The sequence below is a fragment of the Equus asinus genome, chromosome 2, assembly GCF_041296235.1.
Source record: "Equus asinus isolate D_3611 breed Donkey chromosome 2, EquAss-T2T_v2, whole genome shotgun sequence".
Lineage (NCBI taxonomy): Eukaryota > Metazoa > Chordata > Mammalia > Perissodactyla > Equidae > Equus > Equus asinus.
Genome location: NC_091791.1, coordinates 168,521,510 through 168,549,398, shown reverse-complemented (window position 1 = coordinate 168,549,398; position 27,889 = coordinate 168,521,510). Strand labels below are relative to the sequence as shown.

Genomic DNA, 27,889 nt, shown 5'->3' with positions numbered 1-27,889 from the left:
GGAACACAGGGTTCCCTGAGGACAAAGCCTGGTCTTTGTCACCTGGACCTGACCCAGCCTGACCTGGTGTTCTCAGCCCCTTATCACGTCTCCAGGGCAATGGGAACCAGGCAGTGACGCACTGGCCATGGGCTAACCCCCTAGCTTACACACTGGGGCCTCGAGTGACCTGGAGCTGGGGACAGGTGGCCTGCATCCCCTGGGAGTAATGATTTGGCCTAGACACCTGCAGGAGATGGGGATGTGGGGTTCACTCAGGTCCCTCCAAGGATACTGGATACAGGGTACAAGTCCCCTGGAGAGAGATGTGTGTTCCTGAGTCCAGTAATGGGGCTGTGGAGGGTGCTAAGCAGTTGGAGACCTTGGGGGAGAAGCCATATATTTAGTGGAAAGCTCTTCTACCCGGAGAAGCTGACCCCTGTCTGTCCTACCCACCTCCACACTCTAGAGCTATATTGAGAGGTGACAGTAGATGGGGTGGGAGGGGGAAGCTGGGACAGTGCTCCTGGGTGTGAGGGTGTGAGGGAAAGCCAGAGTCGGGGAGTCTGGCTTTGTTTCATGAACACAATGTCCACTTAGTCATAACAAGCACGGCCTGCTGAAGACCGGACACCTACAGCCTCTGAAAGGTGGCATCATGGGAGGCTAAGGGAGGGCCTGGGGCACTTGGGGTCACCCACAAGGAAGGGTATGTGAGTACGAGCTCCAGGAGGCTCGGGGGAAGGGACGCCAGAGTTCTACCTGTGGAGGGGGAGCAGGCAGCAGAGCCCCACGCCCACCCCCACCCCATGGAATGCAGAGCCTGGGGCCAAGCTGGTGTAAATCCCTTGGCCTGCCAGGCAGCCCCGCCAGCCTCAGCAGCACCTGTACCCTCTGGCAGCCCAGAGAGGCACGAGGGAACAGCCCCCTACCCCCACCCCTCCTCCCTCAGGTCCCCGGATTAACGCCTCCTGCCTCTGCCCACCCCCGCTCTGCCCCACACCAGGAGCAGAAGGTGGCAGTGGGAGGGTAAAAGTTTATGTGTGCAAATGTGACTGTGCAAATGTGTTTATCAGTGTGCATAAGAGCAAGCAGGAAAATCCGCAAGCTTGAATGTGCGTGCAAATCTGCGTGTGTGTGGCTGAGAATGGACATGTGAAGGTACTGGACTGTGGGTCAGAGTGCAAATCCTTGGCTGTGGCACTGGGGAATACCTTCCCCTATTGGAGGGGGTTGGATGTGGCCACTGTATCAGGAGCATCAGGAGAGGGGTTCCAGATGTGTGCCCAAAGCAGCACAGCCTCAGCACAGGCAGGAGGACACCTGCCTGGAGACATGGGGACCAGAAGGAAGCCAGGCACGGAATTTGTGGAGAGAGAGGGCAGTACAGAAATTCTTCTCCTAAAAAAAGGAAACTGAGTCATGGCACTGGGCAGAAGATCCCCTCCCTGGGCATCTTGGCTCCAGCTCTCAGTTCCTCACACTGTGGGACTCCAGGCCCTAGAGAGTGGGGAGATGCTCCCAGCCTGGGGCTTTGTGAGGACAAGCCAGAGTGGAAAGGAAAGGCGAGAAGAAGGGAGGGGAGCCCGTTAGGGGGTAGGACAAGCCTCTGGCCTGCGGGATAAGGTGACCCTCACCCAGTGTGCTCAACTCACCCTTCAGGTTAAAAATAACCAAGGTAAGGGCCTGGGTGGGTGGGGGAGGTGGTTTGAGAAGGCCCTGTCTTCCCACTCTCTGCCCATCAGTACTCTGGAGAGGAGGAATGTGCCCAAGGACTAAAAAAAGGCCCTGGAGCCAGAGGGGCTAGGGCGACAGACCTTTCATGGGCAAATCTGGAGGCCCTGCTGTCCTCTTGTCACCTCCAGAGCCAAGGGATCAAGGGAGGAGGAGCTGGGAGGGGAGAGAGGTGGGAGGGAGGGTCCCTCCGGAAGGACTCCAAATTTAGGCAGGGGGTGGGGGCAGCAGGATATAAATGAGTGGCTCGAGGACGGACAGACACTCCTCTGGACCAGGTGAGAGAGGGTTTAGCTGCAGAGGCTCTGTGGCCAGCCCTCAGGGCCCCACCTTGAGGGGCTCTGCCTTCACCAGCAGTGGGGGGAAGGTCGGTCAGAGGCCCAAGGGTTCTGCTAGAACTGTCTTTCTCCAGCCCCCCGGGAGTTCCTGCTGACAGACAGGAGGTTCCAAGGGAAAAACCAGAACACTCTTTTCTTCTCTGATCTGTGTTTCTTTGCCTGCATCTGTCCTCTCCTGCTTTCTGTATCCTCTGCACACTGTCTCCATCTTTCTCCCTCCTTGGACGGCTTACTTCTCTTTGTCTCGGCTTTCTTTTACCTCTTGGTCTTTGTCAACACTCATCGCTGTCACACTTCTTTCTCTGTCTCTCCCTCTTGCCCGTCCTTCTTGGCTGTGTGTTCTAATCTCCCTGCCTCTCTCTGTTTCCGACTCTGAGCCCACATCCACCCCTTGCACTTTTACTAACTCTGCATCCTTTCTTTTCCTGCCTCTCTGCCTCTCTCTCTCCCTGCCTCCCCCTTTTGGTCTGTCCTGCTCTTGTCTGGCTCTCTGGGGCAAGCCCGCTGGCTTACTTCTCACTGCCTCCCTCCATTGTTCTTCATTCTCTTTTTCCGTTCCTCTCTCTACCTGGCTGTACCTCTGTGGCTCCACTCATGGTCCAGAGTCTTCAGGATTCTCTGTGAAGAGATAACCAGGTGAGAACCACCCCAATTTCCTCCTAGGAGCCAGGGTGCTGGACCAGGGTCCCACTGTCTCTCCTCTGAGCAGCTCAGCGCCTCCCCTTAGCAAACTCCAGCCAATTCCACTCTACACAGACCCCCACAGGGGTTCTCCTTCAGCATCCAGTCAGAGGACAAGGGAAGCAGAACCTGAGCTGGGAAGACTGGACCCAGGCCAAGTGCTTCTCAGTGGCAGAGAGAGCAGTAGGACCCAGGTGGTGAGGGGATGTGGCATGGAATGGGGTGTGGAGGGCAGTGTCACCCACTAAGACCTGGGTTCTTGTGTCTCAGCTGCAGAGGAGCGACAAGATGACTGATACCCAGATGGGCGATAGCCAGATGGCCGATTTTGGGGCAGCGGCCCAGTACCTCCGCAAGTCAGAGAAGGAGCGTCTGGAGGCCCAGACCCGGCCCTTTGACATCCGCACTGAGTGCTTCGTGCCCGATGACAAGGAGGAGTTTGTCAAGGCCAAGATCGTGTCCCGGGAGGGGGGCAAGGTCACTGCCGAGACTGAGAATGGCAAGGTGCGTGGAGCACAGCCCCCGGGGAGGGGAGGGAAGGTTTTGGGAGAAGGGTGCAGGAGTGGAGTCACTTACAGTGGGATCTGAGGAACCCTGGAGAAGAGCCAAAGCCATCGGGGGTGCAGGACATGCCCCCCTCAAAGAGTCCAGCATCTGAGGGTGAACTCTTGACATTTCTCAGATGGACCTGAGCAGGTGCAACAGGGCGCCACCCCAGAGAAGCACACCCCTTGCCAGAGAGGATGTTGGCAAGAGCCCCAGCCTGTTTCCTCCTCAGTGGGTCTTGTGGATAAAGAGGGCACAGACACATCATCGAATGGAACTCCCTTATCATACTTGTACCCCACTCCTTTATGCCTTGGTTTCCTCCATGGACCAACTTTCCCAAATCCCCCTCACCCAACCCAAGAGCAAACTCTTAGACCCAGATGAACACAAAGAGAGAGAACTCTTGAGCAGAATGCTCAGTCCTGGGCTGGTGACTGGCACTCAGAAGTGCCCAGTCCCCAGTCCCTCACGCCAGCCGTGAGAATTGCCACTGGTCACCAGCAGTGGCTCAGAACCGTGTGCCTTGCAGACATACTGACTGAATTTCGTGTCCCTTTGAGGAATGAAATAACAGGCCACAACCTGCCGGGGACTTCGACTCTGCCACTAACTCACCACCGTGCCAACAATTCATTTAATTATTTCAAGCCACGGCTTCCTCTACTGTAAAAAAATTCTAGAATACCTACTTGCAGGAACTAATGATGTCAGGGCATGGAAAACTCCATGGGGCCAATCAAACCACACCGACAGTGACTGATGGGGAGTATAGAGTAGATGGGCGAGATGTTTTTCCACTAGGGACGAAGGTTTGCCCTCAAGCACTGCTCCCAGGAGACAGCCTTGGGGTCAGGATAAAGCTGGCAGATGGGAGAGCTGCCAGCCCCTCTGAGTTTGTCCCTAGACACTTGAGGCAGAGACTGAAAGGTGATGCTCATGGGCACAGGATCTGGAGTGCTAACAAGACACAGGGACTCTCGGGCAGTCCCCAGGATGGGAGAGACAGCGGGTGGGTAAATTATCTGGGGACAGTGTCCTGGAGGAACTATGGGGTAAGGCCAGGCACAGGTCAGAGAAGAGCCAGGGAGCAAGGTGGGGGCGGGGGTCATGTTCTGGGAGGAGGTGAGTGGGCAAGGCTGGCAAGCCAGACCAGCAAGGTCCTGGTGGGAGTGTGGTCATCCTGACCCACTGCCCATGCTTCCTCCCCAGACGGTGACCGTGAAGGAGGATCAGGTGTTGCAGCAGAACCCGCCCAAGTTCGACAAGATCGAGGACATGGCCATGCTGACCTTCCTGCACGAGCCCGCGGTGCTCTACAACCTCAAGGACCGCTACGCGGCCTGGATGATCTATGTGAGTGCAGCCTGCACACCGCAGGGCCCCCGTGCTGGACGGAGAGCAAAGTGGCCAGGGAACTCTCTCAAGGGGAGGAGTCAGAACACTGCCAAGGGGCCCCAGTACCTCCCACCCGCCCCGCCAGCCCCCCTCCCCCCTCCCTCTTTCCCCTCCCCCCACCTTCCCCCACCCCTCCCTCCTGGTCAGCTGCAGAAAGAGAGGAGCCAGCTGGGATGACCAGGGACTCTCCTGCCTGCTGCCACCGCTCATCCTGGGCTCTCCCCTCCTGATTCTCATGCCTGCCCTGTCTCCTGATCCAGACCTACTCCGGCCTCTTCTGCGTCACCGTTAACCCCTACAAGTGGCTGCCGGTGTACAATGCGGAGGTGGTGGCCGCCTACCGGGGCAAGAAGAGGAGCGAGGCGCCGCCCCACATCTTCTCCATCTCTGACAACGCCTACCAGTACATGCTGACAGGTGAGCCGGGCAGCCCCGACCTGTGTCCCCTCACCCCACGCTCATGTGGACCTGGGCCCACAGCCCTGACCCACAGCCTCTCCTCTTTCCTCCTCCAGATCGGGAGAACCAGTCCATCCTCATCACGTGAGTGGGCGCTGTCATCCACAGAGAGGCTTAGGGGTGACCCAGGCTGAGTCCTTGGGGGGCAGGGAGGAGGAAAAGTTTAGGCTGTGATTGCAAGGAGTGTGGTGTGCTGGCTCTCATTAGAGGGGTGCAGGGGTGACCAACGATGATGGGCCAATTCCGCAGGGAGCTGGACCCCAGTGAGGAGGTCAGATGGCCGGGGCACTCAGGAAGGAGGGTGCATGCTGAGCTCCGAACGGGGAACAGTGGAAATCTGGGTTCTGATCAGTCCCTATTGCCTCCAGCGGAGAATCTGGGGCAGGGAAGACTGTGAACACGAAACGTGTCATCCAGTACTTTGCCAGCATCGCAGCCATAGGTGACCGCAGCAAGAAGGACAACGTCAATGCAAACAAGGTTCATGGTGGGCCACAGGCTCATCAGAGAGGGTCTGAGGGCAGACTGACCTGGTGATCCCTAGCCCTGTCCTGGGGAGAGGTGGGCACAGAACCACTGAGCCCAGTACTGAAGACCTTCTTGGCAGGAGACGCACTCTGTGGTCTAAATACGGCCCTTTGGTGCCTCAGACCCATCAGCAGGCCATCTAGCCCCACCCCCATCCCCCAGGACCAGAGCAGCCCCCTGCCCTCCCCACCACCACCTGGAGGTGGACAGAAGATGAACCCCCTCTGCTCTGCTCCCTTCACAGGGCACCCTGGAGGACCAGATCATCCAGGCCAACCCCGCCCTGGAGGCCTTCGGCAATGCCAAGACCGTCCGGAACGACAACTCCTCCCGCTTCGTGAGTGCCCTTGACCACTGCCAACTGGCCCCGTCTGGCCTTGACAAAAAAAGGAGGGTGCTGTTTTGCCAACAGACAGCACATCCAGTCAATTGTACTTTATTTGGCTTTGGAATATCAGTGTGTGTGCGCACGCACACACACACACACACACTCTCACTCTAAACCCTCCCGACTCAGCCTGGCTCCTCGAGTTCTGGGAACTCAAGAAAAGAGACCCAGAGTCACCACAGCTGTTCCATAGCCAAGTAATGGAACTGATTTCAATCACTTTCTAGATTTTTCCTTATGACTATTACCACAGCTCTTCCACATTGGAAGTGGGAAGAGAGCATAAACACTGGAGCCAATTTCCTGGCTTTCCACTTGCCCAGCAAGTCCCCACACCTCTCTGAGCCCCGGTTCCTTCATCTGTGAAACAGAGTAGTAATATATACCTTGCTGGTTATTGGGAGGATTACACGAGATCCTATCAGAAGTACAAACAGGAGGATTCTATCTGGGTTCATCCGTAGCCTGTGTCTGCTTGGAGAACCCTGGTGGTATGTGGAGATGGGCATCTTTTCCCTGTTTGACTCGTGTTAAACTGGGACGCCAAATAGGTCGTTCACATTTCCAGGGCACTCTGGGTTGCCTTGAGGTCCAAGATCCCCATTCTGTCCCTTCTGTCCAGTTCCCTCACACTTTGTCCCATCTGCCCCCAGGGGAAGTTCATCAGGATCCACTTCGGAGCCACTGGAAAGTTGGCTTCTGCAGACATAGAGACCTGTGAGTACTCAGGGAGCCCTGCCCACCCTCCGGGTCCCCACCTCTGCCTTCTTTCCCAGCCGGGCGGCCCTATGTCATCATTTCCCCTTCATCCTCTTTGTCTACATTAGCCTCTTGGCTTTAGGATCCTTTCTTCTTTAAACCATGTCTTTTCTCCTGGTTCTCTCTATCGTGCAGTAGGAACCTTTCTCCCCTGATCTGCACCCTTTTTCTGGATCAACTCTCTTTCCTTTCTCCTCTCTCCTCTCTTCAGATCTCCTGGAGAAGTCCCGGGTGATCTTCCAGCTGAAGGCTGAGAGGAACTACCACATCTTCTACCAGATCCTGTCCAACAAGAAGCCAGAGCTTCTGGGTGAGCTGAACTGATGTCCGTGCTGCCCCGCTGCCCTCGCTGAGCCCGCCTGTGTGCAGGGCGGGCGCCCTCCTCCTCCCCACTCTGCCTGCCCTGCTCATCCATCCTCCCTGCATCTGCTCAGCGCCTCTCTCTTCCTTCCCCACCTTGGACCTGCCTGCGGCTCCCCTTTCCTCCCTTTCTACCCTTCCTTGTCATCTTTCTCCTCCTCCTCCGTATGGATTTCCTCCTGCTCCTCAATATGTGCCTCCCCTTCTCCCAGGGGCCATTCCCCCACTATCCTCCCTCTGCTTTTCAGCCTAGGACCTTGCTTCTTCCTGCCCCAGGTACCCCCTACCTCCTACTTTTTCATTTCTTTTGGATTCTCTCCTTGGTCCTGGCTGACTCTCCACCTCTCTCTCTGCTTCCGGTCCTCTTCTCCCTTCCCTGCGCCCCTCTCCTGACCCCTCTCTGCCCATCCCCTGCCTTCTCCCACCCCTTGTCCCCTGCCCTGTTCCTTGCCTGGACAGACATGCTGCTGCTCACCAACAACCCCTACGACTACGGCTTCGTGTCTCAGGGAGAGGTGTCCGTGGCCTCCATCGATGACTCCGAGGAGCTCATGGCCACAGATGTGAGTGAGGAGGCAGTGTGAGGGCTCCCGAGGGCCCATGCGCCACCCGCTCCAACCGCCCTCCCTGCCTCTCTCACCCCATCCCAGAATGCCTTTGACGTGCTGGGCTTCACTCAGGAGGAGAAAGTTGGCATCTACAAGCTGACGGGCGCCATCATGCACTACGGAAACATGAAGTTCAAGCAGAAGCAGCGGGAGGAGCAGGCTGAGCCAGACGGCACCGAAGGTTTGAGGGGCAGGAGGCAGGGGCCAGAAAGACCTGAGGTGCTGGTTTACCTGTCATGCCAAAGGCAGCCCCCTGGGAGCAGGGTCTCCCATGCTGCATCCAAAACTGGTGCCTTTCAACAATTCTTAAGGAGTTAGGTTCCCACCAGTGTTGTCAGGACCGTGACAGAGAAAGTGGGAGGAAACCAAAAGTGTGAGAAGCAGTGGTCAGAGCGCGGGGCCTCTTCCCAGGGCCAGGCTCTGCCCCCACCCCACCCCATCGGCCCTGCCTCCAGGCTTTCTCCTCCCTTGGAGCTGAGCCAGGCCTCTGAGTACCCACCATCCGCAGACAAGCTGGCTCCCGGAAGACCTGAGGCTTGTGGGGTAGATGGGTAGGGTGAGGGTTGGGGTGTGCAGGAACACGGGAGAGGAGGGCAGACCGAGGGGCCCCCCACAATCCCACCAACTTCTCAAGCCCAGCTGCACTGACCAGAAGTAAGTTGGAGATTTTTCCTCCCGTGCCCAAGACTCACCCAAGTCCAGGAAAGGGCAGACGCCAAGCTCTGCATCTCCCTGTCATTAATGCAGGGTCGGGAGGCCGCCCAGCCCTTGTGAGCCACCCAGCCCTTGTGAGCCCCCCGGCAGGCTCTGTGCCACCTTCTGTTTGGGAGGAGCAGGTCAGGGGTCAGGACACAGCTGAGGGCATTGGTATGCCACCCACCTCCCTGGGCCTCAGTTTCCTCCTCAATGAAATGGAGTGACAGTCCTTCCCAGGCAGGGCTGTTTCGACAATCCTTTGAGAAGGAGATGTGAAGGTGTAAACAGTGCTAGACAAATGCTCAACAACATTCCTCTTGACTTACCTTCGAGGATCCCTTCTCTCTGTGTCAGCCCAAATCAAAATGCCAAGCCTGGGTTTCATGATAGCATGCCACATTATCACAAAACTCTTCAAATTAAACCAAGTAAATTCCCTCTAAATAGAGATGGTATTTGGACAGCATCTTTGGAGAGCTGGGATTGGGATGAGGGTGGCTGGCCAACATGCTGTTGGGAACCTTGATTTCCCAGCCAGTCAAATTGGTGGTCGTGGATTGAGAGTAGAGCGTGCTCAGTCCCGGGCTACATCCTGGGGTGGGGAACAAAGGAGGCAGGGAGCAGAGCACAGCCGGTCCCATCAGCCAGTCCCTGCCCTGGAGAGACGAGAGGGTGCAGTGAGGGCAGGGGACAGGCTTACAGAAGTGCTGGGCAAGGGCTGGTCCAGAGACATGCAGCAGACATAAAGGAGGACCTGTGTGTGGTGGGAGGTCCTGGGCTGATGAAGAGGCCCAGGCTCCAGCCTGACTTGGGCACACACTGGCTGTGTGACCTTGGGCACAAGGTGACCCTGGGCAAGCCTTGTGCTGGTCCAGGCCTTTGATCTGCAACTCTTTAATGAGAGGGGGTTGGACCTAGTGCATCCGAAAGGCTCTGGCCCTGGGACCAGGAAGGAGGGTCTGTCGAAAGTGCTTGCTTACTCCTTTCTGTCTCCACCAGATGCCGACAAAGCTGCCTACCTCATGGGGCTGAATTCAGCGGATCTGCTCAAGGGGCTGTGCCACCCTCGGGTGAAAGTGGGCAATGAGTACGTCACCAAGGGGCAGAATGTCCAGCAGGTGTACTACTCCATCGGGGCCCTGGGCAAGGCAGTGTACGAGAAGATGTTCAACTGGATGGTGATGCGGATCAACGCCACCCTGGAGACCAAGCAGCCGCGCCAGTACTTCATAGGAGTCCTGGACATCGCTGGCTTTGAGATCTTTGACGTGAGTCAGGGGAGCCCCGCGGGTGGTGAGAACAGTAACTCACTCGTTCACACATGCAACAACTGTTTGTAGAGCCAGCTATAGGCCGGGCGTGGGAAAGGCAGGGGGGTTCAGCAGTGATGGAGGCAGTCATTAACCTGTCTTCAGGGGGCCTCTGCCTCCCTGCCCTGACATGGGAGGGGACCAGCCACACCCCTTGCTGGGCTGGGGCTGACCCCATTGGCCACTCAGCCACCTGCCTACCTGACCGCTCCTGCCCTCCCTCCCTCTCCCTGCAGTTCAACAGCTTTGAGCAGCTCTGCATCAACTTCACCAACGAGAAGCTGCAGCAGTTCTTCAACCACCACATGTTCGTGCTGGAGCAGGAGGAGTACAAGAAGGAGGGCATCGAGTGGGAGTTCATCGACTTCGGCATGGACCTGCAGGCCTGCATCGACCTCATCGAGAAGGTGTTGCCTTGGCCCCACCACCTGCGTCCCATCCTCTGCCATCCCAGACAAAGTGGCAGCCCCACCCCTTCGACACCCAAGAAACTAGAGTCCCCAGAATCCCCAGCCTCTCTCCAGGCCCAGCTTCCACCCACCGTGCAGTCACAGGCTACACAGGATGAGCCCCTTCCTTCTCTCCCCAGGACCTAAGACCTTGTCCTCTAGGGTGGTCACCTCATAGTGCCTTAAGAAGGGGACGTAGTGAAGGAGAGGACTCCTAGCACTTCTGACACCCCAAGAGAAGGGCGATTCATGGAAAGATCCTAGGCTGAAACATTGGCTTCCCATCTTCTCCCTGTTCTCTGAAAATAAGCCCGTCCTCAGCCACTCTTGCCTGTAGACTCAGGAGACAAGGATGGAGCTGGCGGAAGCCTCAAAGTACTGCCTTGCTCTCAGGGCACCTGTGTTTGTTGCTGAAATAGCCAGAGCCTGCAGTGGCTGACCCTCACTCAGTCCAGCCACTGCCCTTCAGAAAATGTTGGGTGGTTATCCAGGGTGCTGCTCTTCCAGAGGCCTCAGAGTGCCCTGAAACTGTATGGAAAAGAGACGTGGATGTATGTTTGTGTGTGTGTGTGTGTGTGCGTGTGCATATGCGTGTGTGTGTACATGCATTTTTCTGGGGAGGGAGTCTTTGGCTTCATCAAATTTTCAACGGGATTCTTCCCCCAAGAAAAGTCAAGAACCCCCACACTTTCTGAAGAGCAGGATGTGCAGAACCACCCCTTGAAGAAGTGTTGCCTATCATATAGTCAGGGGTCTGGTCTGCCCTGCAGTTTGGCATCTCTGACACACATCTGTCCCTGCCCTGACCCCACTCAGGGGCGGGGAGCCATCCAGGAAGAAGGGGCTGTGTTGCGAGGCCATGGGGGCCTTGCAGGATGACTGGGAGTACATGGCTCTTTGCTGGATTCCCTGGGGCAGAAAGAGGTTACATAGGCCAGATCTGAATGTAATTGGATTTAGGTTAATTCCAGGAATATTGACTACCTATATTGGGACAAGAGGCTCTCTGTGGCACGCCAGCCAGTGGGCTGTAGTCTTTCCTCTGTCAGAGTGTGGGACACTGGAAGCCTGGGGGTGCACTGAGTGATGCTCTCTATTCCCCACACTGCTCTCAGCCCATGGGCATCATGTCCATCCTGGAGGAGGAGTGCATGTTCCCCAAGGCCACCGACATGACCTTCAAGGCCAAGCTGTACGACAACCACCTTGGAAAGTCCAACAACTTCCAGAAGCCTCGTAATATTAAGGGGAAGCCAGAAGCCCACTTCTCCCTGATCCACTACGCTGGCACCGTGGACTACAACATCCTGGGCTGGCTGGAGAAAAACAAAGACCCACTCAATGAGACAGTGGTGGGCTTGTACCAGAAGTCCTCCCTCAAGCTCTTGGCCACGCTCTTCTCCACGTATACTTCCGCTGATTCTGGTAAGAGGGCAGCCCCTGTACTGGGCCAGTATAAGAAGGTAACTTCTGGAGGTATAAGAAGCCAGGGTCCCGCTGCTGTAAAGCACATGACTCTAGAGCCAGGACGGAGCCCGTGGGCCAGGGGTGGGGGTCAGGAGATCCCACAGCAGTCCATCTGCACCCCTTCTGTGAAAGTGCCACTTTCCACTTTGGGTTATGGATATTGGTGCATGTGTCACATGTCTTCTCCATACTGTGAGCAACTGGGGGTCAGTGAGGGGACATAGGCATCTCTGTACCTGGCACAGCATACAGCTGTGCCCGCAGGAGGTCTCAGTAAACCCCAAGAGGATCGCTGAAGAAACAGTAGAACAGAGGAGCCTGCAGGTCAGAGAAGGAAGGGAAAAGGTGTGGATTGAAATGAGGAGGAGGAAGCACAAGAAGAAAAGTAGGAGGTGGAAAGATGCCAAGAGTGAAGGTGGGGTGAGGCGAGGGTGGCGGAAGAACGCTGTTATTTCAGCGCCTGCTCTGTGGCAAGCACTGCTCAGGGCCTTACTCACTCGGTCTTATCTAATCTTCTTCACACCATTTAGAGGTAGTTCCTATCCTCCTCATGGGAAAACCTAAACTTGGAGAATAACTTGCATGAAATCACCTAGCCAGTGAGCAGCAGAACCCTGCCCCTGCCCGAGGGCTCCTCCATTTTCAAGCTCTTGTTCATCATTCTTTCTCTTGTTATTAGTGGACAGCAGTAAAAGCAAAGGAGGCAAGAAAAAAGGCTCATCCTTTCAGACCGTGTCGGCCCTCCACCGGGTAAGAAGGGCCCAGAGATGCCAGGAGACCTGCAATGGGCAGGCCCAGCCCCTTGGCTGCAGCACCCTGACCTGAAGCTCTGAGTCTGGGGAGGAAAGAAGCTAGAGCTACATGGTCGTTTTTGGCATATAAACTCTACACAAGTCTGAACTCAAGGTGTAAATTATGTGTCAGCTCCCCCTCCCTTGGAGGGTGCTGGCAACAGGCTGTCTGGGGCCCAGAGCTCACGAACCAAAAGGATGGTCCCTGTGGCTCCTGACGTCCCACTCTCATCCACCCCCAGGAGAATCTGAACAAGCTGATGACCAACCTGAGGACCACCCACCCTCACTTTGTGCGCTGCATCATCCCCAATGAACAGAAGGCTCCGGGTGAGCGATGGAGAACGGTCTAGTCTGAGGAGGGCACTTGGCTTCCACTTGCCCTGAAGCTGACACCTCTCTCTTCCCCTCCTGCCTCAGGGGTGATGGAAAACCCCCTGGTCATGCACCAACTGCGCTGCAACGGTGTGCTGGAGGGCATCCGCATCTGCAGGAAGGGCTTTCCCAACCGCATCCTCTATGGGGACTTCCGGCAGAGGTGGGTAGGGGGTGTCCCAGAACTCAGGGAACGTAGGAAGCCTGTGTGGCCTTGTTGGGGAGAGGACTCTGCAGGTGGCCCCAAATTCTGCAGGCAGAGCAGATCAATGCAGAACTATGGGTGACTCCAGGCACCTCCCTCCCCAGATATCGCATCCTGAACCCAGCAGCCATCCCTGAGGGTCAGTTCATTGACAGCAGGAAAGGGACAGAGAAGCTGCTGGGCTCCCTGGACATTGACCACAACCAGTACAAGTTTGGCCACACCAAGGTGAGTCCAGGGCCCCATGGGGTGGATTTGCAGAACGTGTGGGCATGTTGAGTGGGGCAGCTGGGAGCTCAGAAGGCAGACTCCTGATTCCTGGCTTCCTGTATCAACCCAAGGGCTGATGCCCAGGCTTCCCTTCTGCTGTCTGTCACATTTCACTCTCAGGTCTAGGACGCACAGGTGGTGGGTGCCCTGGGAGCTCAGCCGGGGTCTCCTGCCCTCTTCCAACACGCTGGCTACCCTTCTCTGAGGCTGCGGCCCCTTGGTCTTCCCTTTGCCCACAGGTGTTCTTCAAGGCGGGGCTGCTGGGACTGCTGGAGGAGATGCGGGACGAGAGGCTGAGCCGCATCCTCACCCGCATCCAAGCCCAGTCCCGGGGCCAGCTCATGCGCATTGAGTTCAAGAAGATCTTGGAGCGCAGGTGAGGCACGAGGGAAGGGAGAGGCACTCCCGGAGATGTCAGAGGTAGACAAGCAGGACCAACCGGCGTGGGTCAGAAGACCAGAGTTCAAATCCTGACTCCACCACTTACCAGTTGGTCTGGGCAAGTGACTTGACCACTCTGGGTCTCATTTTGAATTCTTAAAAAAAAGAAAATTCCCATAGTGAAATGCAAATTAAGACTCCAATGAGATACTATTTTTTAAGACACTAGATTGACAAAAATCAACAAGTCTGGCCCACTGTTTACAGGTGTGTAAATTAGTGCAACCTCTTTGGAAAAGAATTTATCATCTGTTAAAGATGAACGATTGCATACCTTTTGATTCCACTCCTGAGTGCCCTCCCACAGTGAAACTCCTGCACGTGCACAAGAGTACATGCGGGATGAAAAAGAATCTTCATAGCAGCATTGGCCAAAATAGCAAAGATCTGGAAATAACCCAAATTCCACCCACAGGGGCATGGGTCAATAGTAGGATAGTCATTAAGTGGAATATTATAAAGCAATGAAAGGAGGGAACTACGACTACCTGCTAGTGTGTTTGAGCCTTAAAAGCAGATTGTTGAGTGAACTAAAGCAAGTCACAGAAGGATTCACACAATGTGATGCCATTTTTATAAAGCTGAGAAATAATAACAAAAAATAGCAGCGTATTGTTTAAAGATTTAGACATATATGGTTAAAGTATTTTTCGAAAAAGCTAGGAAATGAAAAACACAAGATTCTGGTGCGGGGACCAGGAAAGGAGACGGAGAGGAGTCCACAGGCAGAGCCAGCAGCGGCAATGCTCTAGCTCCTGTCTGGGCAATAGGTTCACGGAGAGTCAGTTTGTTTCATGCTTTGCAACTTATGTATATATCATGGATATTCCTATCTATAAAATACCACCATTTTTAACATATTTGAGGTTCTTATGAGATTAGAAACACTGAACACAATAGACACTCTATAGCTGGTAGCTTCCATTACTACTAATGCCCCAGTATGGCAGATATAAACTACCCTTGAATTATCAATTAATATTTATTGAGCAGTTCCATGTTCCATGTGGTAATGTTGGGGTGGGGTGCATCTCAAGGCTACGAGACAGGGCTCCTGCCCTCAGGTGCCTACAAACTTGCTCAGACAGGCTGGGAACCGAGTGCAGTTGCCCCATAACTAGGAAGTGCTCGTTGATAATGCTCCTCCCCGCCTCCATGATTCCTTGCCAGGGATGCCCTGCTGGTAATCCAGTGGAACATTCGGGCCTTCATGGGGGTCAAGAACTGGCCCTGGATGAAGCTCTACTTCAAGATCAAGCCTCTGCTGAAGAGCGCAGAGACAGAGAAGGAGATGGCCACCATGAAGGAGGAGTTTGGGCGTATCAAAGAGTCGCTGGAGAAGTCTGAGGCTCGCCGCAAGGAGCTGGAGGAGAAGATGGTGTCCCTGCTGCAGGAGAAGAATGACCTACAGCTCCAAGTGCAGGCGGTGAGGCCACGTGATTGTCTCTTCACTTCTCCTCTCCCTTCCCCTAGATTATAGCCCGTCTCATCACCAGAGAAGAAGACCCTGGATCTCTCATCTCTTTAACCACCAGCTCTGCTCTCTGTCCTCCTCTTCTAGGAACAAGACAACCTCAATGATGCGGAGGAGCGCTGTGACCAGCTGATCAAGAACAAGATCCAGCTGGAGGCCAAGGTGAAGGAGATGACCGAGAGGCTGGAGGATGAGGAGGAGATGAACGCTGAGCTCACCGCCAAGAAGCGCAAGCTGGAAGATGAGTGCTCTGAGCTCAAGAAGGACATTGATGACCTGGAGCTGACACTGGCCAAGGTGGAGAAGGAGAAGCATGCAACAGAGAACAAGGTGAGGGCAGCTCTTTGTGACTCCAGCCCAGGTCTTTCCAGTATTCCCAGACCAGGATGTGGCCCTGGTCCTTGGCATTGGAGGTCCCCATAGATATCTCCAGGCTGGTGACCTCTGAACCTAAAGGGGACGGGGTTCTTGGTCGGCAGGTGAAGAACCTGACAGAGGAGATGGCTGGGCTGGATGAGATCATCGCCAAGCTGACCAAGGAGAAGAAAGCTCTGCAAGAGGCCCACCAGCAGGCCCTGGATGACCTCCAGGCCGAAGAGGACAAGGTCAACACCCTGACCAAGGCCAAGGTCAAGCTGGAGCAGCAGGTGGATGATGTGAGTAGTAAAAACCAAGCTCCATCTCTCTCAGATCAGGATTTTGTAGGCAACACAATGGCCAAGGGGTCCCTGATCCCTAGAATTAACCTCTCTGACCCCGGGGGCCTTTTTCTCTCTGCAGTTCCTCCCTGGGCTGCGACTCTGAATTCTTTGTGCTTGCAGAGATTTCTCTGCTGGTTTGACTTCCAATCCCACTGGACTGAGCTTAGAAGGGAGCAGAAGAGCATGCACTGTGGATCTCAGGTTTTCTACACCCTCTTTGTTTTCTTCTCTCCGCCAGCTGGAGGGGTCCCTGGAGCAGGAGAAGAAGGTGCGCATGGACCTGGAGCGAGCAAAGCGGAAGCTGGAAGGTGACCTGAAGCTGACCCAGGAGAGCATCATGGACCTGGAGAATGACAAGCTGCAGCTGGAAGAAAAGCTTAAGAAGTAGGAGCCTGTAGGGGCCAGGAGGGGCTAATGGAGGCACCTGCCCTGAGGGTTAAAGCCCGGGGTTCTGCCCCTCTTTGGCCGTGGTTGCCCTGGGCACAGTGGGCATGAGGAGGTCAATCACAGCCCTCCACCTTCACCCTCTGGGCCAGGGTGGGTTGAGGGGGCGACGACTGGTGCTGGCATGCTGAAGCCAGAGAAGAGAATGGGCACAGAGGAAGGAAGGCCACTTGTCACCTCCCTTCTCCTCCAGGAAGGAGTTTGAAATTAATCAGCTGAACAGTAAGATTGAGGATGAGCAGGCACTGGCCCTTCAGCTGCAGAAGAAACTGAAGGAAAACCAGGTGAAGTTCTTTGGGGCACAGCCAAGGGGGAGCTCAGTGGCCCTGAGTCAGCTGAGGCTGCAGGAGCTGCTTAGGGTTCTAGACAGTATCTGGAACTCCAAGCCGCCCCAGAGATCCCCCAGCCCTGACTCACAGGCATTGGGAACACCGGCCCTCCCCCATTAGGGCAATAAAGTCTTGCTTCAACAAGGCTATTGCAGGGGTAGAGGGGGTTCTCATACCTGCTAAAAGCACTTCTCTTTTTGAGCTATGCTCTGCTTCATGGGTTTTCTGCTCTGGGATAAATGCTAGGGTTCGATTCTCTTCTAATCCTTCCTTTGACACTTCTCGCTGCCTGGGGCTGAGAAGGAGCTTCATGGAGCACTGTCCTCTGGGGTGCTCCATTCATACTCTTCCCGGGTCCTGACCCAGCCCCTCACCCAGGCTGAGTCCCCATGGAGTCCCCATGATTAAGTCAACTCCCACAACCTTGAGCAACTCGCTTCCCCTCCCTGAACCACAGATTCTCTTCTCATCTGTAAAATGGGATTAATAACCCTTGCCTTACAGAGGACAAGAGGGGATAATGTGTAGGAAACCACTTTGTCAACTAGGAAGCCCTATATAAACGTTATTTTAATATAGTCCAGGTTAGAGAAGTCAGCAAGCCACTAGCAAAGAGGTGTTCTTTTGTCTTCCCCATAGCTTTCTCCTCCCTCTGCAGAAGGAGATTAAATTAACAGCCATAGTCTCCCTTACCTTTAATGCACCCTGAATTTTAATGCACTCTTGGTCCCATGTTTGTCAAAAGTGCCCTGGACGCAAGGAAGGCAGGTACTGTCATCCTCATTTTCTAGCTGCAGAACCTGCATGGCTAGGACTGGACATAATGACCCCAAGGGCAACAGACACTCAGCTACTGTGGGCAGGGCCTTATCCTGTCATTTTCTCATCAGACTGCGGCTGAGGAAGAGAGCTAACCTCCTCTCGGTATTCAGGGCCCATGGCCCAGGCTGCAAATGACGCATGAACACAGTTCCACTCCCCTGGGGGCTGCTCAGGGGCTGGCCTGCCGTCAGTGATAATTTGCCCTCCTGTCTGGTTGGCGCCGCTTCTGGGTTTTAGCCAGAATATTAGGACATCCCCAGGTTCTTCTACCTGGCTCTGTGCAACTTTGACTCTTAGACTCAGAACAATAGTACTGTCATCTCCATCAGGGCTTGGCCATGGGCTGTGGCTCCTCCTTCTTCCTGCCCAAGCTCTTGCACACAATCCCACCTTCTCCATCCTGGGAGCAGAGGCATGGACCACCCTGCACGTTCCATTAACACTGTCCACAGCCACAGATGAAGGGATCTTAGTGATCCTCCCTGAGGCTCCTGGCTAGTCAGACAACAGATTAAGATGGCAGATGAGACTTTCTCCCAATTTAGTCAAGGCCAAGGCTAAGGCCAGAAAAATGAGGTAGAGGATGACGCAGAGGGGAGCACTTTGCTAGCACTTGGCTGGCCTGGAAGGGAACAGTCAAGCTGGAACCCAGCCCTGGGCATCAATACAGCAAGCTGTGGAGAGTGAGGAATATGGTTGACTTTGTGGACTTTGCGGTTAACTCAGAAGATTACAAAAATTTTTGATTATTTGATGCATATTGTTGCAAATACTTGTAAAATAAAAGCACCTGCTCTCCTGCCTTATGGTTAGCAGAGGAGAGCCTAGTGCATCTGAGGAATCTCTGAGTTTCAGGGATCTCAAGATTCTCCTCTGAATGCAGATTCTCAGGATTCAGGGCTGTAGATGCTCAGACTGGGTCCAAGGTGCCCCTGGGAAGTGCTTGAAGATTTGGCTTCAACCAAATTCCTATTGATGGCTGTATATTATAGGATGTTTAGCAGAAGCCTGGCCTTGCCCACTAGATGCCAGCAGCAACACCCCCTCCCCAAGTCACGACAATCAAAAATGTCTCCAGACATTGCCAACTGTCCCCTGGGGTTGGCAGGGGACACTGCTCTACAGGACCTGATGCTTGGGCCAGGAGATTTCCAGAGCCCTGGGAGGGGGCTCCAAGAGAGGGTTCCAGGCGGTGGGGCTGAGCCCTTTGTGTCCGCTCCCAGGCACGCATTGAGGAGCTGGAGGAGGAGCTGGAGGCTGAGCGCACTGCCAGGGCCAAGGTGGAGAAGCTGCGCTCAGAACTGTCCCGGGAGCTGGAGGAGATCAGCGAGCGGCTGGAAGAGGCTGGCGGGGCCACATCCGTGCAGATCGAGTTGAACAAGAAGCGCGAGGCCGAGTTCCAGAAGATGAGGCGGGACCTGGAGGAGGCCACGCTGCAGCACGAGGCCACGGCGGCGGCCCTGCGCAAGAAGCACGCCGACAGCGTGGCTGAGCTGGGCGAGCAGATCGACAACCTGCAGCGCGTGAAGCAGAAGCTGGAGAAGGAGAAGAGTGAGTTCAAGCTGGAGCTGGACGATGTCACCTCCAACATGGAGCAGATCATCAAGGCCAAGGTGGGCTACCCACTCACCTCTCCTCACCCTCCTCTCCCTCACAGCCTCACAATGCGCCTTCCTCCACTTTCTCTAGTTGCCGTCTCTCAGAATTCTCTTCTCAGCCTCTCCCTCTCTCCCTTGTCCCTCCCTCACCCTCCACCCAGTCTGTCTCCTCACCATCCCTCCCTTCCTCAATTCTGTGCCCTCTTCAGATTGTGTCCCTCCAGCACCGACCCGTTTCACCCCCCTGCCCTCTGTGCTCTCTCCACCTTAGCCCTTCTTTCCTTCCTCTGCTCAACCCAGCCCCTTCTCCCCAACAACTCCAGCCCCTCCTGCATTCACCCTTTCTGTGTCCCTTCCTGCCTGAAGGCAAACCTGGAGAAGGTGTCCCGGACGCTGGAGGACCAGGCCAACGAGTACCGCACGAGGCTGGAAGAGGCCCAACGCTCCCTCAACGACTTCACCACCCAGCGAGCCAAGCTGCAGACGGAGAACGGTGGGTGCTTCTAACCAGCCCTGTACCTGCCCCAGATAGGGCACTGGTTGCCCTCTTCTGTGACCCACAAACCCCCATGCCCACCTCCAGGAGAGCTGTCTCGGCAACTGGAGGAAAAGGAGGCACTGATCTCCCAGCTGACCCGAGGCAAGCTCTCCTACACCCAGCAAATGGAGGACCTCAAGAGGCAGCTGGAGGAGGAGGGCAAGGTGAGGCCCAGCTAGAGGGCAGTAGGGCAGGCTTGATGGCAGCCCTGGGGCCATTAACATCAATGCCAGCAATGGAGCCCAGAGGCTGGAGAGAGGCCTCTGTAATGGAAAGACCTCCAGGCTAGGTCATTCTCCGCTTCAGCTAAGCCACACTGGAAAGTCATCTAAAGCCTCTTTTCTTATTTGTAAGGAGGTCGAGGGGGCTAGCTGGGAAGCCACTCCAGGACAGTTGAGATTCCACACCAGCCCTCATCCTGAAAGAGGCTGGGGCTTGGTTGAAGTTTGTAGACATGAAAATGACCTGGAGAATGGGGGGAGGGCCTTCCCTCCCACCTTCCTGGGAGCTGAGCCCACCTCCCGGTGCCTGCCCTGCAGGCAAAGAATGCCCTGGCTCACGCGCTGCAGTCGGCCAGGCACGACTGTGACCTGCTGCGGGAGCAGTACGAGGAGGAGATAGAGGCCAAGGCCGAGCTGCAGCGCGTCCTCTCCAAGGCCAACTCGGAGGTGGCCCAGTGGAGGACCAAGTATGAGACAGACGCCATCCAGAGGACCGAGGAGCTCGAGGAGGCCAAGTGAGTCCCAGGCAGCCCTCGCCCTGATTCTAAGAGAGGAAGGAGCAAGAGGACCTGGGGTGGGGCAGGCAGAGTGGGCATGGGATGGTTTGAGGGGGGAGAACGGAGGGTGGAAGAGATGTATTAGGCAGTAGAGGTGCTTGAAAGGAAGCCTGGATCCTGCGCTCTGAGTGAACCCCGCTGGCCCTTACTCACTTCCTGTGACGGGCGAGCTTTTGGCCCGGGTTATACCTGATGCTCACGTATAAGACGAGCAAAAAGCTTGTTGGTCAGAGGAGCTATCGACGATCAGCCTGGGTGGGGAGAGGTGAGGTCTGCCACCCAGATGCTGCTGCACGTAGGGAGGAAACTGTTCTAGGCACCTGCAGCCTTGGCTCCCTTGAGGATGGGGTTCCAGGGCCTGAAGGGCTGCTCAGCGTCCCAAGGAGCTGTGGGGAGAGGGTGGTCCCAAGGTCCCGCTGTTCCCAGGTAGAGTCACACACACACACCCATCTCCCCGGGCAGGAAGAAGCTGGCACAGCGGCTGCAGGACGCCGAGGAGGCCGTGGAGGCCGTCAATGCCAAGTGCTCGTCTCTTGAGAAGACCAAGCACCGGCTGCAGAATGAGATCGAGGACCTGATGGTGGATGTGGAGCGCTCCAACGCAGCCGCCGCGGCCCTGGACAAGAAGCAGAGGAACTTCGACAAGGTGGGCTGGGGTCGGGGGCCACAGCCAGGAGGCAGAGCAGGGGGGCTGGTGTCCTCCAAGGAGGACATTCCGTTGGGGAGGCGGCTGAGCCCAGATGAGGGGCCTGGGCAGCCCCTGGAGGTGGGGACGGGGTCTGAGGCTGCAAGTGAGCCCCGTCCATCCCTGTAGATCCTGGCCGAGTGGAAGCAGAAGTACGAGGAGTCGCAGTCGGAGCTGGAGGCCTCGCAGAAGGAGGCGCGCTCCCTCAGCACCGAGCTCTTCAAGCTCAAGAACGCCTATGAGGAGTCCCTGGAGCACCTGGAGACCTTCAAGCGGGAGAACAAGAACCTCCAGGGTGCGCTGGGGCCCGAGAGGCGGGGGGGGGAGCAGGGAGGGCAGCACTGAGGCAGGGAAAAGACAGGATTTGAGCTTTCTGGCCCTCTGACCCCCAGAGGAGATCGCTGACCTGACTGAGCAGCTGGCAGAAGGAGGAAAGACTGTGCACGAGCTGGAGAAGGTCCGCAAGCAGCTGGAGGCTGAGAAGCTGGAGCTGCAGTCGGCCCTGGAGGAGGCCGAGGTGAGGGCCTGGCTCTGCGCGCACCCCTGCCTTGGACAGCCCGCCCACCCTCTCTACTGTCTCTGACTCCCCATCTCTCCTGCACCTGGGGGTGACCTTGACTCTGTTAGCTCCTTATTCTTAATCCAAGGTCGTCTACACACTTACCCACTACCCATGACCACTTCCAGAGCTAGTGTCTGCACAAAGGAAAACATCATAGTCTGATCACAGGCCATAGGTTTTGTTTCCCACCGGGTTTATAAAGTTGAGGGGCCGGCTCCGTGGCCGAGTGGTTAAGTTCGCGCTCCACTGTGGCGGCCCAGGGTTCAGATCTCGGGCGCGGACATGGCACCGCTCGTCAGGCCACATTGAGGTGGTGTCCCACAGCCCACAACTAGAAGGACCTGCAACTAAGATATACAACTGTGTACGGGGGTGGGGAGGGGGGAGATAAAGCAGAAAAAAAAAAGTTGAGATCTGTCCATCATCTTAACACCTCAGACAGTGGGTGGGAACATGGGCTCCAGAGTCAAACAGACCTAAGTTTGAAACTCGGCTTCTGGACCTCCACAGTGTCATTGGGCAAGTTCTTTAAGTTCTCTGTACCTCAGTTTTCTCATCTGTAAAATGGAATTAACTTGGGGCCGGGCCCCTGGCCGAGTGGTTAAGTTTGCACACTCCCCTTCGGCGGCCCAGGGTTTCACCAGTTCCGATACTGGGCGTGGACATGGCACCACTCATCAGGCCATGCTGAGGTGGTGTCCCACACAGCACAACCAGAAGGACCTACAACTAGAATATACAACTATGTACTGGTGGGGCTTTGGGGAGAAGAAGGGAAAAAAAATATTGGCAAGAAGATGTTACCTTAGGTGCCAATCTTTTAAAAAAAGGAACTAATTGTACATACCTCCTAAGATTTTTATGTAGGATTATTATGAAGATTAACTGAGGTAACACCCTTAAGCACTTAATACATATTAGCTATTGTTACTGTTCATTTTTAAGAACATAGGGATAGCCTTGAGTTTAGGGATTTCTAACTTTTTTCACTAAAGGGTGAGGGACTTGGGAAACAAAGATAAAGCTTTGAATTTGTGGTTATAAAAATCCCTCCCTTTTCTATGATATTTTAGATGGGTCAGGAATTCATGCAATGTTGGGGCTGGAGGACCTTGGCAATTGTGAGGTGTAAACTCTGTCCTTGACAGAGGAAGCCCATGGCATCCAGCACTTCCTCCCCACAGCACCCAGGTGGGCTGGGAGGCAGGTCCCATCTCCCACCTCGTCCTCTCCAGGCTATATCCTGGCTGACACCCTGCATCCTTTCTGCCTCCCTCCCCTGGCCCTGTGCCCTGACTGCCTGCCTCAGACCCTCTCTCCCCACCCCTCTCCCAGGCCTCCCTGGAGCACGAGGAGGGCAAGATCCTCCGTGCACAGCTGGAGTTCAACCAGATCAAGGGAGAGATCGAGCGGAAGCTGGCAGAGAAGGACGAGGAGATGGAGCAGGCCAAGCGCAACCACCTGCGGGTGGTGGACTCGCTGCAGACCTCCCTGGACGCGGAGACGCGCAGCCGCAACGAGGCGCTGCGGGTGAAGAAGAAGATGGAGGGCGACCTCAATGAGATGGAGATCCAGCTCAGCCAGGCTAACAGGATAGCCTCGGAGGCCCAGAAGCACCTGAAGATTGCCCAAGGCCATCTGAAGGTAACAGAAGTTGGGGCTCTCAGAAGCAAGGTGAGCCCAGAGGAATGGTGAGGGCCAGAGAAAAGGGTCCTGGGCTAACAAATATGAGAAAGTGGGAGCCACCTACCTTCCGGACTTGGAGGCGTAAGGGAGGAGAACTGACCAGACCCTAAAGCATGTCCTGGACCAGTCCAGCCTCTAGGCCTAGAGAAGAGATGAGGGAATGTGCTCCTTTGCCCTCCACTTGACAAGAGGTTTGTAAGTGTGGGATAAGGAGCATCAGATCCTGAATGGGAGTCCCTGATGGGATGGGGTCCAGGCCTCTCTACATCACTCTTTTCCCCACAGGACACCCAGATCCAGCTGGATGACGCAGTCCGTGCCAACGATGACCTGAAGGAGAACATCGCCATCGTGGAGCGGCGAAACACCCTGCTGCAGTCTGAGCTGGAGGAGCTGCGGGCCGTGGTGGAGCAGACGGAGCGGTCTCGGAAGCTGGCCGAGCAGGAGCTGATCGAGACCAGCGAGCGGGTGCAGCTGCTGCACTCCCAGGTGAGGAGGTCAGGGGCCACCACAGTATAACCTGCTGCGTGCCAGAGCCCGGGACATCTATAGTTGTTCTGAGCCAGATGCTCTGAGTGAGCATGTCCAACCAGGATCACAAATTATTTCATCTCTTAGGCCAACTCTCATCTGTTATTTGTGGCTGCAGGAACCACCACCTTGAGAAGGGGGGTCTACACTGAAAAGCTAAGAGTGTCACAATTGATTGGTGATGCCTGCCAAAGTCACAAATCTGGAAGTAGTGGGATGCCTGCATTATTCAATATCCTTGATGTAGGAGACAGCTTCCAGCTCACTCTGTGAAAATGGGACTCTGGCAGTTTAAGGAAGTACAGTTTGCATCTACTTGCAAACCAGATTCTCAATAGAAGACCATTTTTCTGCAATCGCATCAACACTATCTTTAGCTACGCTCTGCAAGGAGTTTTTGTGCCCATCTCTTGCAGTGCCCCGAGGAGTTCCATGATCTAGTATATGTGAGAATGATGTCCTCCACTGACCTGGTTCTCTCCTCCTTCCCCCACCTCATTCTTTCTGTAACTACAATCATCTCCAGCATATTGTCCTGGTAAAAAAGTTGCTCCCATTTTCCTCAGAATATTTCCATGCTCCTGCATAGATATGTTACTAAAGAGCTCAGGAGAACTGCAGACCCTTCCTGCTTCACGTCTTTCTTCAGAGCTGAGTAATTTTAGATATAACATCTCGAACATATCTATTTTCACAGGAAAAGGGGAAGCACATGCAAAATAAGGACTATGCTAAAAGCAAGGCGTGTTTTTAAGAAATGACCAGTTTTAATTCTCTCTGGATAGAGGTGTAGAGTCAGGTGAGAAAGAAAGTATAGATGTGAGAGTTTTCTCTACTCATCTCTAGAACACCAGCCTCATCAACCAGAAGAAGAAGATGGAGTCGGATCTGACCCAGCTCCAGTCAGAAGTGGAGGAGATGGTGCAGGAGTGCAGGAACGCCGAGGAGAAGGCCAAGAAGGCCATCACAGACGTGAGTCCCCCCACCCAGCACACACCGCCCCGCCCCCGCCGCCCCCGCCGGCTCCAGGCCCAGGTGTCCCTGGATCGGGCAGTGAGTGCGTGAGGACTTAGCCCGCCGGTGCATCAGCTCTCTTCCACCCACAGGCCGCCATGATGGCGGAGGAGCTGAAGAAGGAGCAGGACACCAGCGCCCACCTGGAGCGCATGAAGAAGAACATGGAGCAGACCATTAAGGACCTGCAGCACCGGCTGGACGAGGCGGAGCAGATCGCCCTCAAGGGCGGCAAGAAGCAGCTGCAGAAGCTGGAGGCCCGGGTGCGGGAGCTGGAGAATGAGCTGGAGGTTGAGCAGAAACGCAACGTGGAGACGGTCAAGGGCATGAGGAAGAGCGAGCGGCGCATCAAGGAGCTCACCTACCAGGTGCGGGTGATTGGGAGTGGCCGTGAACGCGCTTCCCTAGCCCCACCTCTTGGCCCACACGGGCTCCTCCAGAACCACCTTCCAGGAATGCCACCCCGCCCTCCTGGCACCTGCTCCTTGAGAAGCTGTCTTTAGATTAATTTTCTTTCATGTTCTCTGGAGTCAGTTGGGCTGGGGGCCATGAATTTTTCTAGCAAATGGAGAATCTACTTGTATCTCCTGAAAGCTCTTTTAACAGCATTTCTCCAGGGTTTTAATAACCTGAAGCGCTACCATGAAGGCATGAGACAGAAAAAGGAATCTTTCCACTTTACACCTGCCTGAGAGGGAGAGACACGGTGTGGCACTTTAGGGATAAAAGTTGGGGATGGGAAAAGATGCAGATCTTCCATGGAACTTCTGGGACAACAGATACAAGGCCTTAGACAAAGAAGATTCCAGAATGTTCTAAGACCTTTATTTGCATAGCTCAGAGCTTTTGCCCTTGACCTGTTATTTTTACAGGGTATGTGGAAAGGAAAGACAGAGAAAGGGGTAATGGTCCATTTGAAGGCCGGATATGAGAGGCACAGGAAAGAGATGCAGATGTATTGTGGACAGACCTGGAAATGGCATCTGAGTACATACAATAATGTGGAGATAAGACTGATCAAGTGACATGGGAGCCAGTGATCTTGATGCCCCAAATCTGGCCCAGCACAATATGTTAGAATATTGGGTTATGATAGATTAGAATGAGCTGGGCTATGCTAATACCCCTTCTTTCTGCATTCCTCACTATTCCTCTCTGGTCACTCTAGAACCACAGGCCAAGAGCATCTGTGGTGGAGCTGATAGGCTGGAGCTAGAACAGCCCGATGTCTCCTTATTATCACATGAAGGAATTCCATTTGATTCTGAGCCCCTCCCCCCACTTCCAGCTCTAGGGCCACAGCCCTCATTGCTTTTTAGATCCTGGACTGAGGACCTTGGCTCTGACCTACAAGTAGCATCAGAGATGTTCTCTTGCCCACCACCTCTTTGACCTGGCCCAGTGGAGGGAGGGGCAGCTGAGGCACAGGAGAGTGGATGGTGAGGGAGGGGAAGATGATACCACTCACTCCTCCCCCAAAACTGCCTTCTTCCGCCCATCCACCCCCAGACGGAGGAGGACAAGAAGAACCTGCTGCGGCTGCAGGACCTGGTGGACAAGCTGCAGCTAAAGGTCAAGGCCTACAAGCGCCAGGCCGAGGAGGCGGTGAGTTCGTGGTTTCCTCCGCTCTTTCATCAACACACCTCCTATGGGTGAGAACTGACGAGTGTCTGCCCCCACGTGGGGCCTGGACAAAGAGTCACTTTACCTCTCAAACATTTGTTACACGTGTCCAGTGGGCTCAGAGCTGCGTCAGGCACTCTGAGTTAACGAAAGCAAAGCTTATTTAACTCAGGGCCTGCCCACAATCTGCTTATAATCTGTACACCATTAAGCCCAAGAGAAGGTAGCCCAGCTGCTAATGCAGGATGGGTGGCTAGCCAGTGCTGAAGGCGGCAGTGGAATTGGGCCTGGAAAGGGACCTGACCAGGCTTAGGGCAGTGGGGAGGACCTCTGGGTGGGCAGAAAAGTGTGGATGTGAGGAATTGATGAGCACACCTGTGCAGGAAACCCCAGGGCTGGGGAGGGTCTGTCAGAGTCACAGCTGGACAGGTGCCGTGAAGCTGGAGTCTGAGGGGCCTGGACCAGGCAGCACGGGATCCATGGTGGGCAGTGGGTAGCCACGGAGAATTCGGAGTGCGGGGCAAGTTGACAAGGGTGTTAAGCTAGGAGCAGGATACCTTTGGTGAGGCTCTTGCATGAACATCAGTGAGGGGTGAGATCTCTGAGCCCCTGGTTTAGGGACAGGGAGTCCCACCCACTAGGAGGCTGGGAGTCCCCCCTCCTGACCCTGTCTCACCTCCTTCTCCACTCCCTGGACCTCGCAGGAGGAGCAGGCCAACACCAACCTGTCCAAGTTCCGCAAGGTGCAGCACGAGCTGGATGAGGCAGAGGAGCGGGCGGACATCGCCGAGTCCCAGGTCAACAAGCTGAGGGCCAAGAGCCGTGACATCGGTGCCAAGGTGGGTCCCTCCCCCAGGACTGGCTAGTCACCCCTATGGCAGCTCACCTCCCCCTGCCATCAGTGCCCCCCGAGCGGACACTTCTTTCCCTGTATTTGGACAGCCCTGCAGGACCCATAGCACCCAGACCTGAGAATCCCCCATCTTGCTCCGAGCAGCCCCTACAGACTGGATCCTCTGCAGAAAGCCCAGTCCCACTGCCCAGACCACAAGACCCCTAAAAGGGACCCCAAGATCCCTGAGACCAGAACCTCTCCCCCTAAAGACATCTCCCCAGGCCCCCGAAAGCCTTAGAGATTCCTCGCCTCACCCTTCCTCCCTCTTGCCAGCTGCCCCCTCACACCTCTTATTCCTTTCTCAGCAAAAAATGCACGACGAGGAGTGATGCTGCCTCCAGAACCCCGCTCTCGCTCTTGCTAACCCATAATAAATCCGAGTGCCAGACGCTGCCTGAGCTCCTGTCCTTCCCCGGCACCGGCCAGC

General features: G+C 55.3%; 1 protein-coding gene across 1 annotated transcript; it reads left to right on the top strand.

The window, feature by feature from the left end:
- Window positions 1–2,548: 2,548 nt before the first annotated feature.
- On the top strand, window positions 2,549–27,850 carry MYH6 (myosin heavy chain 6). The gene is made up of 38 exons (XM_070504061.1): window positions 2,549–2,687; window positions 3,003–3,236; window positions 4,491–4,634; window positions 4,937–5,093; window positions 5,192–5,219; window positions 5,504–5,615; window positions 5,908–6,000; window positions 6,705–6,768; window positions 7,022–7,120; window positions 7,630–7,733; window positions 7,821–7,959; window positions 9,474–9,742; window positions 10,021–10,191; window positions 11,349–11,658; window positions 12,380–12,450; window positions 12,734–12,821; window positions 12,912–13,029; window positions 13,176–13,299; window positions 13,581–13,717; window positions 14,953–15,208; window positions 15,344–15,586; window positions 15,736–15,912; window positions 16,196–16,341; window positions 16,595–16,685; window positions 18,776–19,165; window positions 19,517–19,643; window positions 19,734–19,852; window positions 20,228–20,424; window positions 20,929–21,112; window positions 21,281–21,446; window positions 21,544–21,668; window positions 23,049–23,357; window positions 23,685–23,888; window positions 24,777–24,902; window positions 25,037–25,312; window positions 26,454–26,549; window positions 27,272–27,406; window positions 27,768–27,850. Exons 2-38 carry the CDS (start codon window positions 3,021–3,023, stop codon window positions 27,789–27,791), a joined length of 5,835 nt encoding a protein of 1,944 aa, XP_070360162.1. The 5' UTR covers window positions 2,549–2,687; window positions 3,003–3,020; the 3' UTR covers window positions 27,792–27,850.
- Window positions 27,851–27,889: the final 39 nt, after the last annotated feature.

Coding starts and splice junctions, on each gene's coding strand:
- MYH6 (XM_070504061.1), top strand. CDS start 3,021: ATGACTGATACCCAGATGGGCGATAGCCAGATGGCCGATTTTGGGGCA. Junction 5,094..5,191: donor CTACCAGTACATGCTGACAG/GTGAGCCGGGCA, acceptor TTCCTCCTCCAG/ATCGGGAGAACCAGTCCATC. Junction 6,001..6,704: donor ACGACAACTCCTCCCGCTTC/GTGAGTGCCCTT, acceptor ATCTGCCCCCAG/GGGAAGTTCATCAGGATCCA.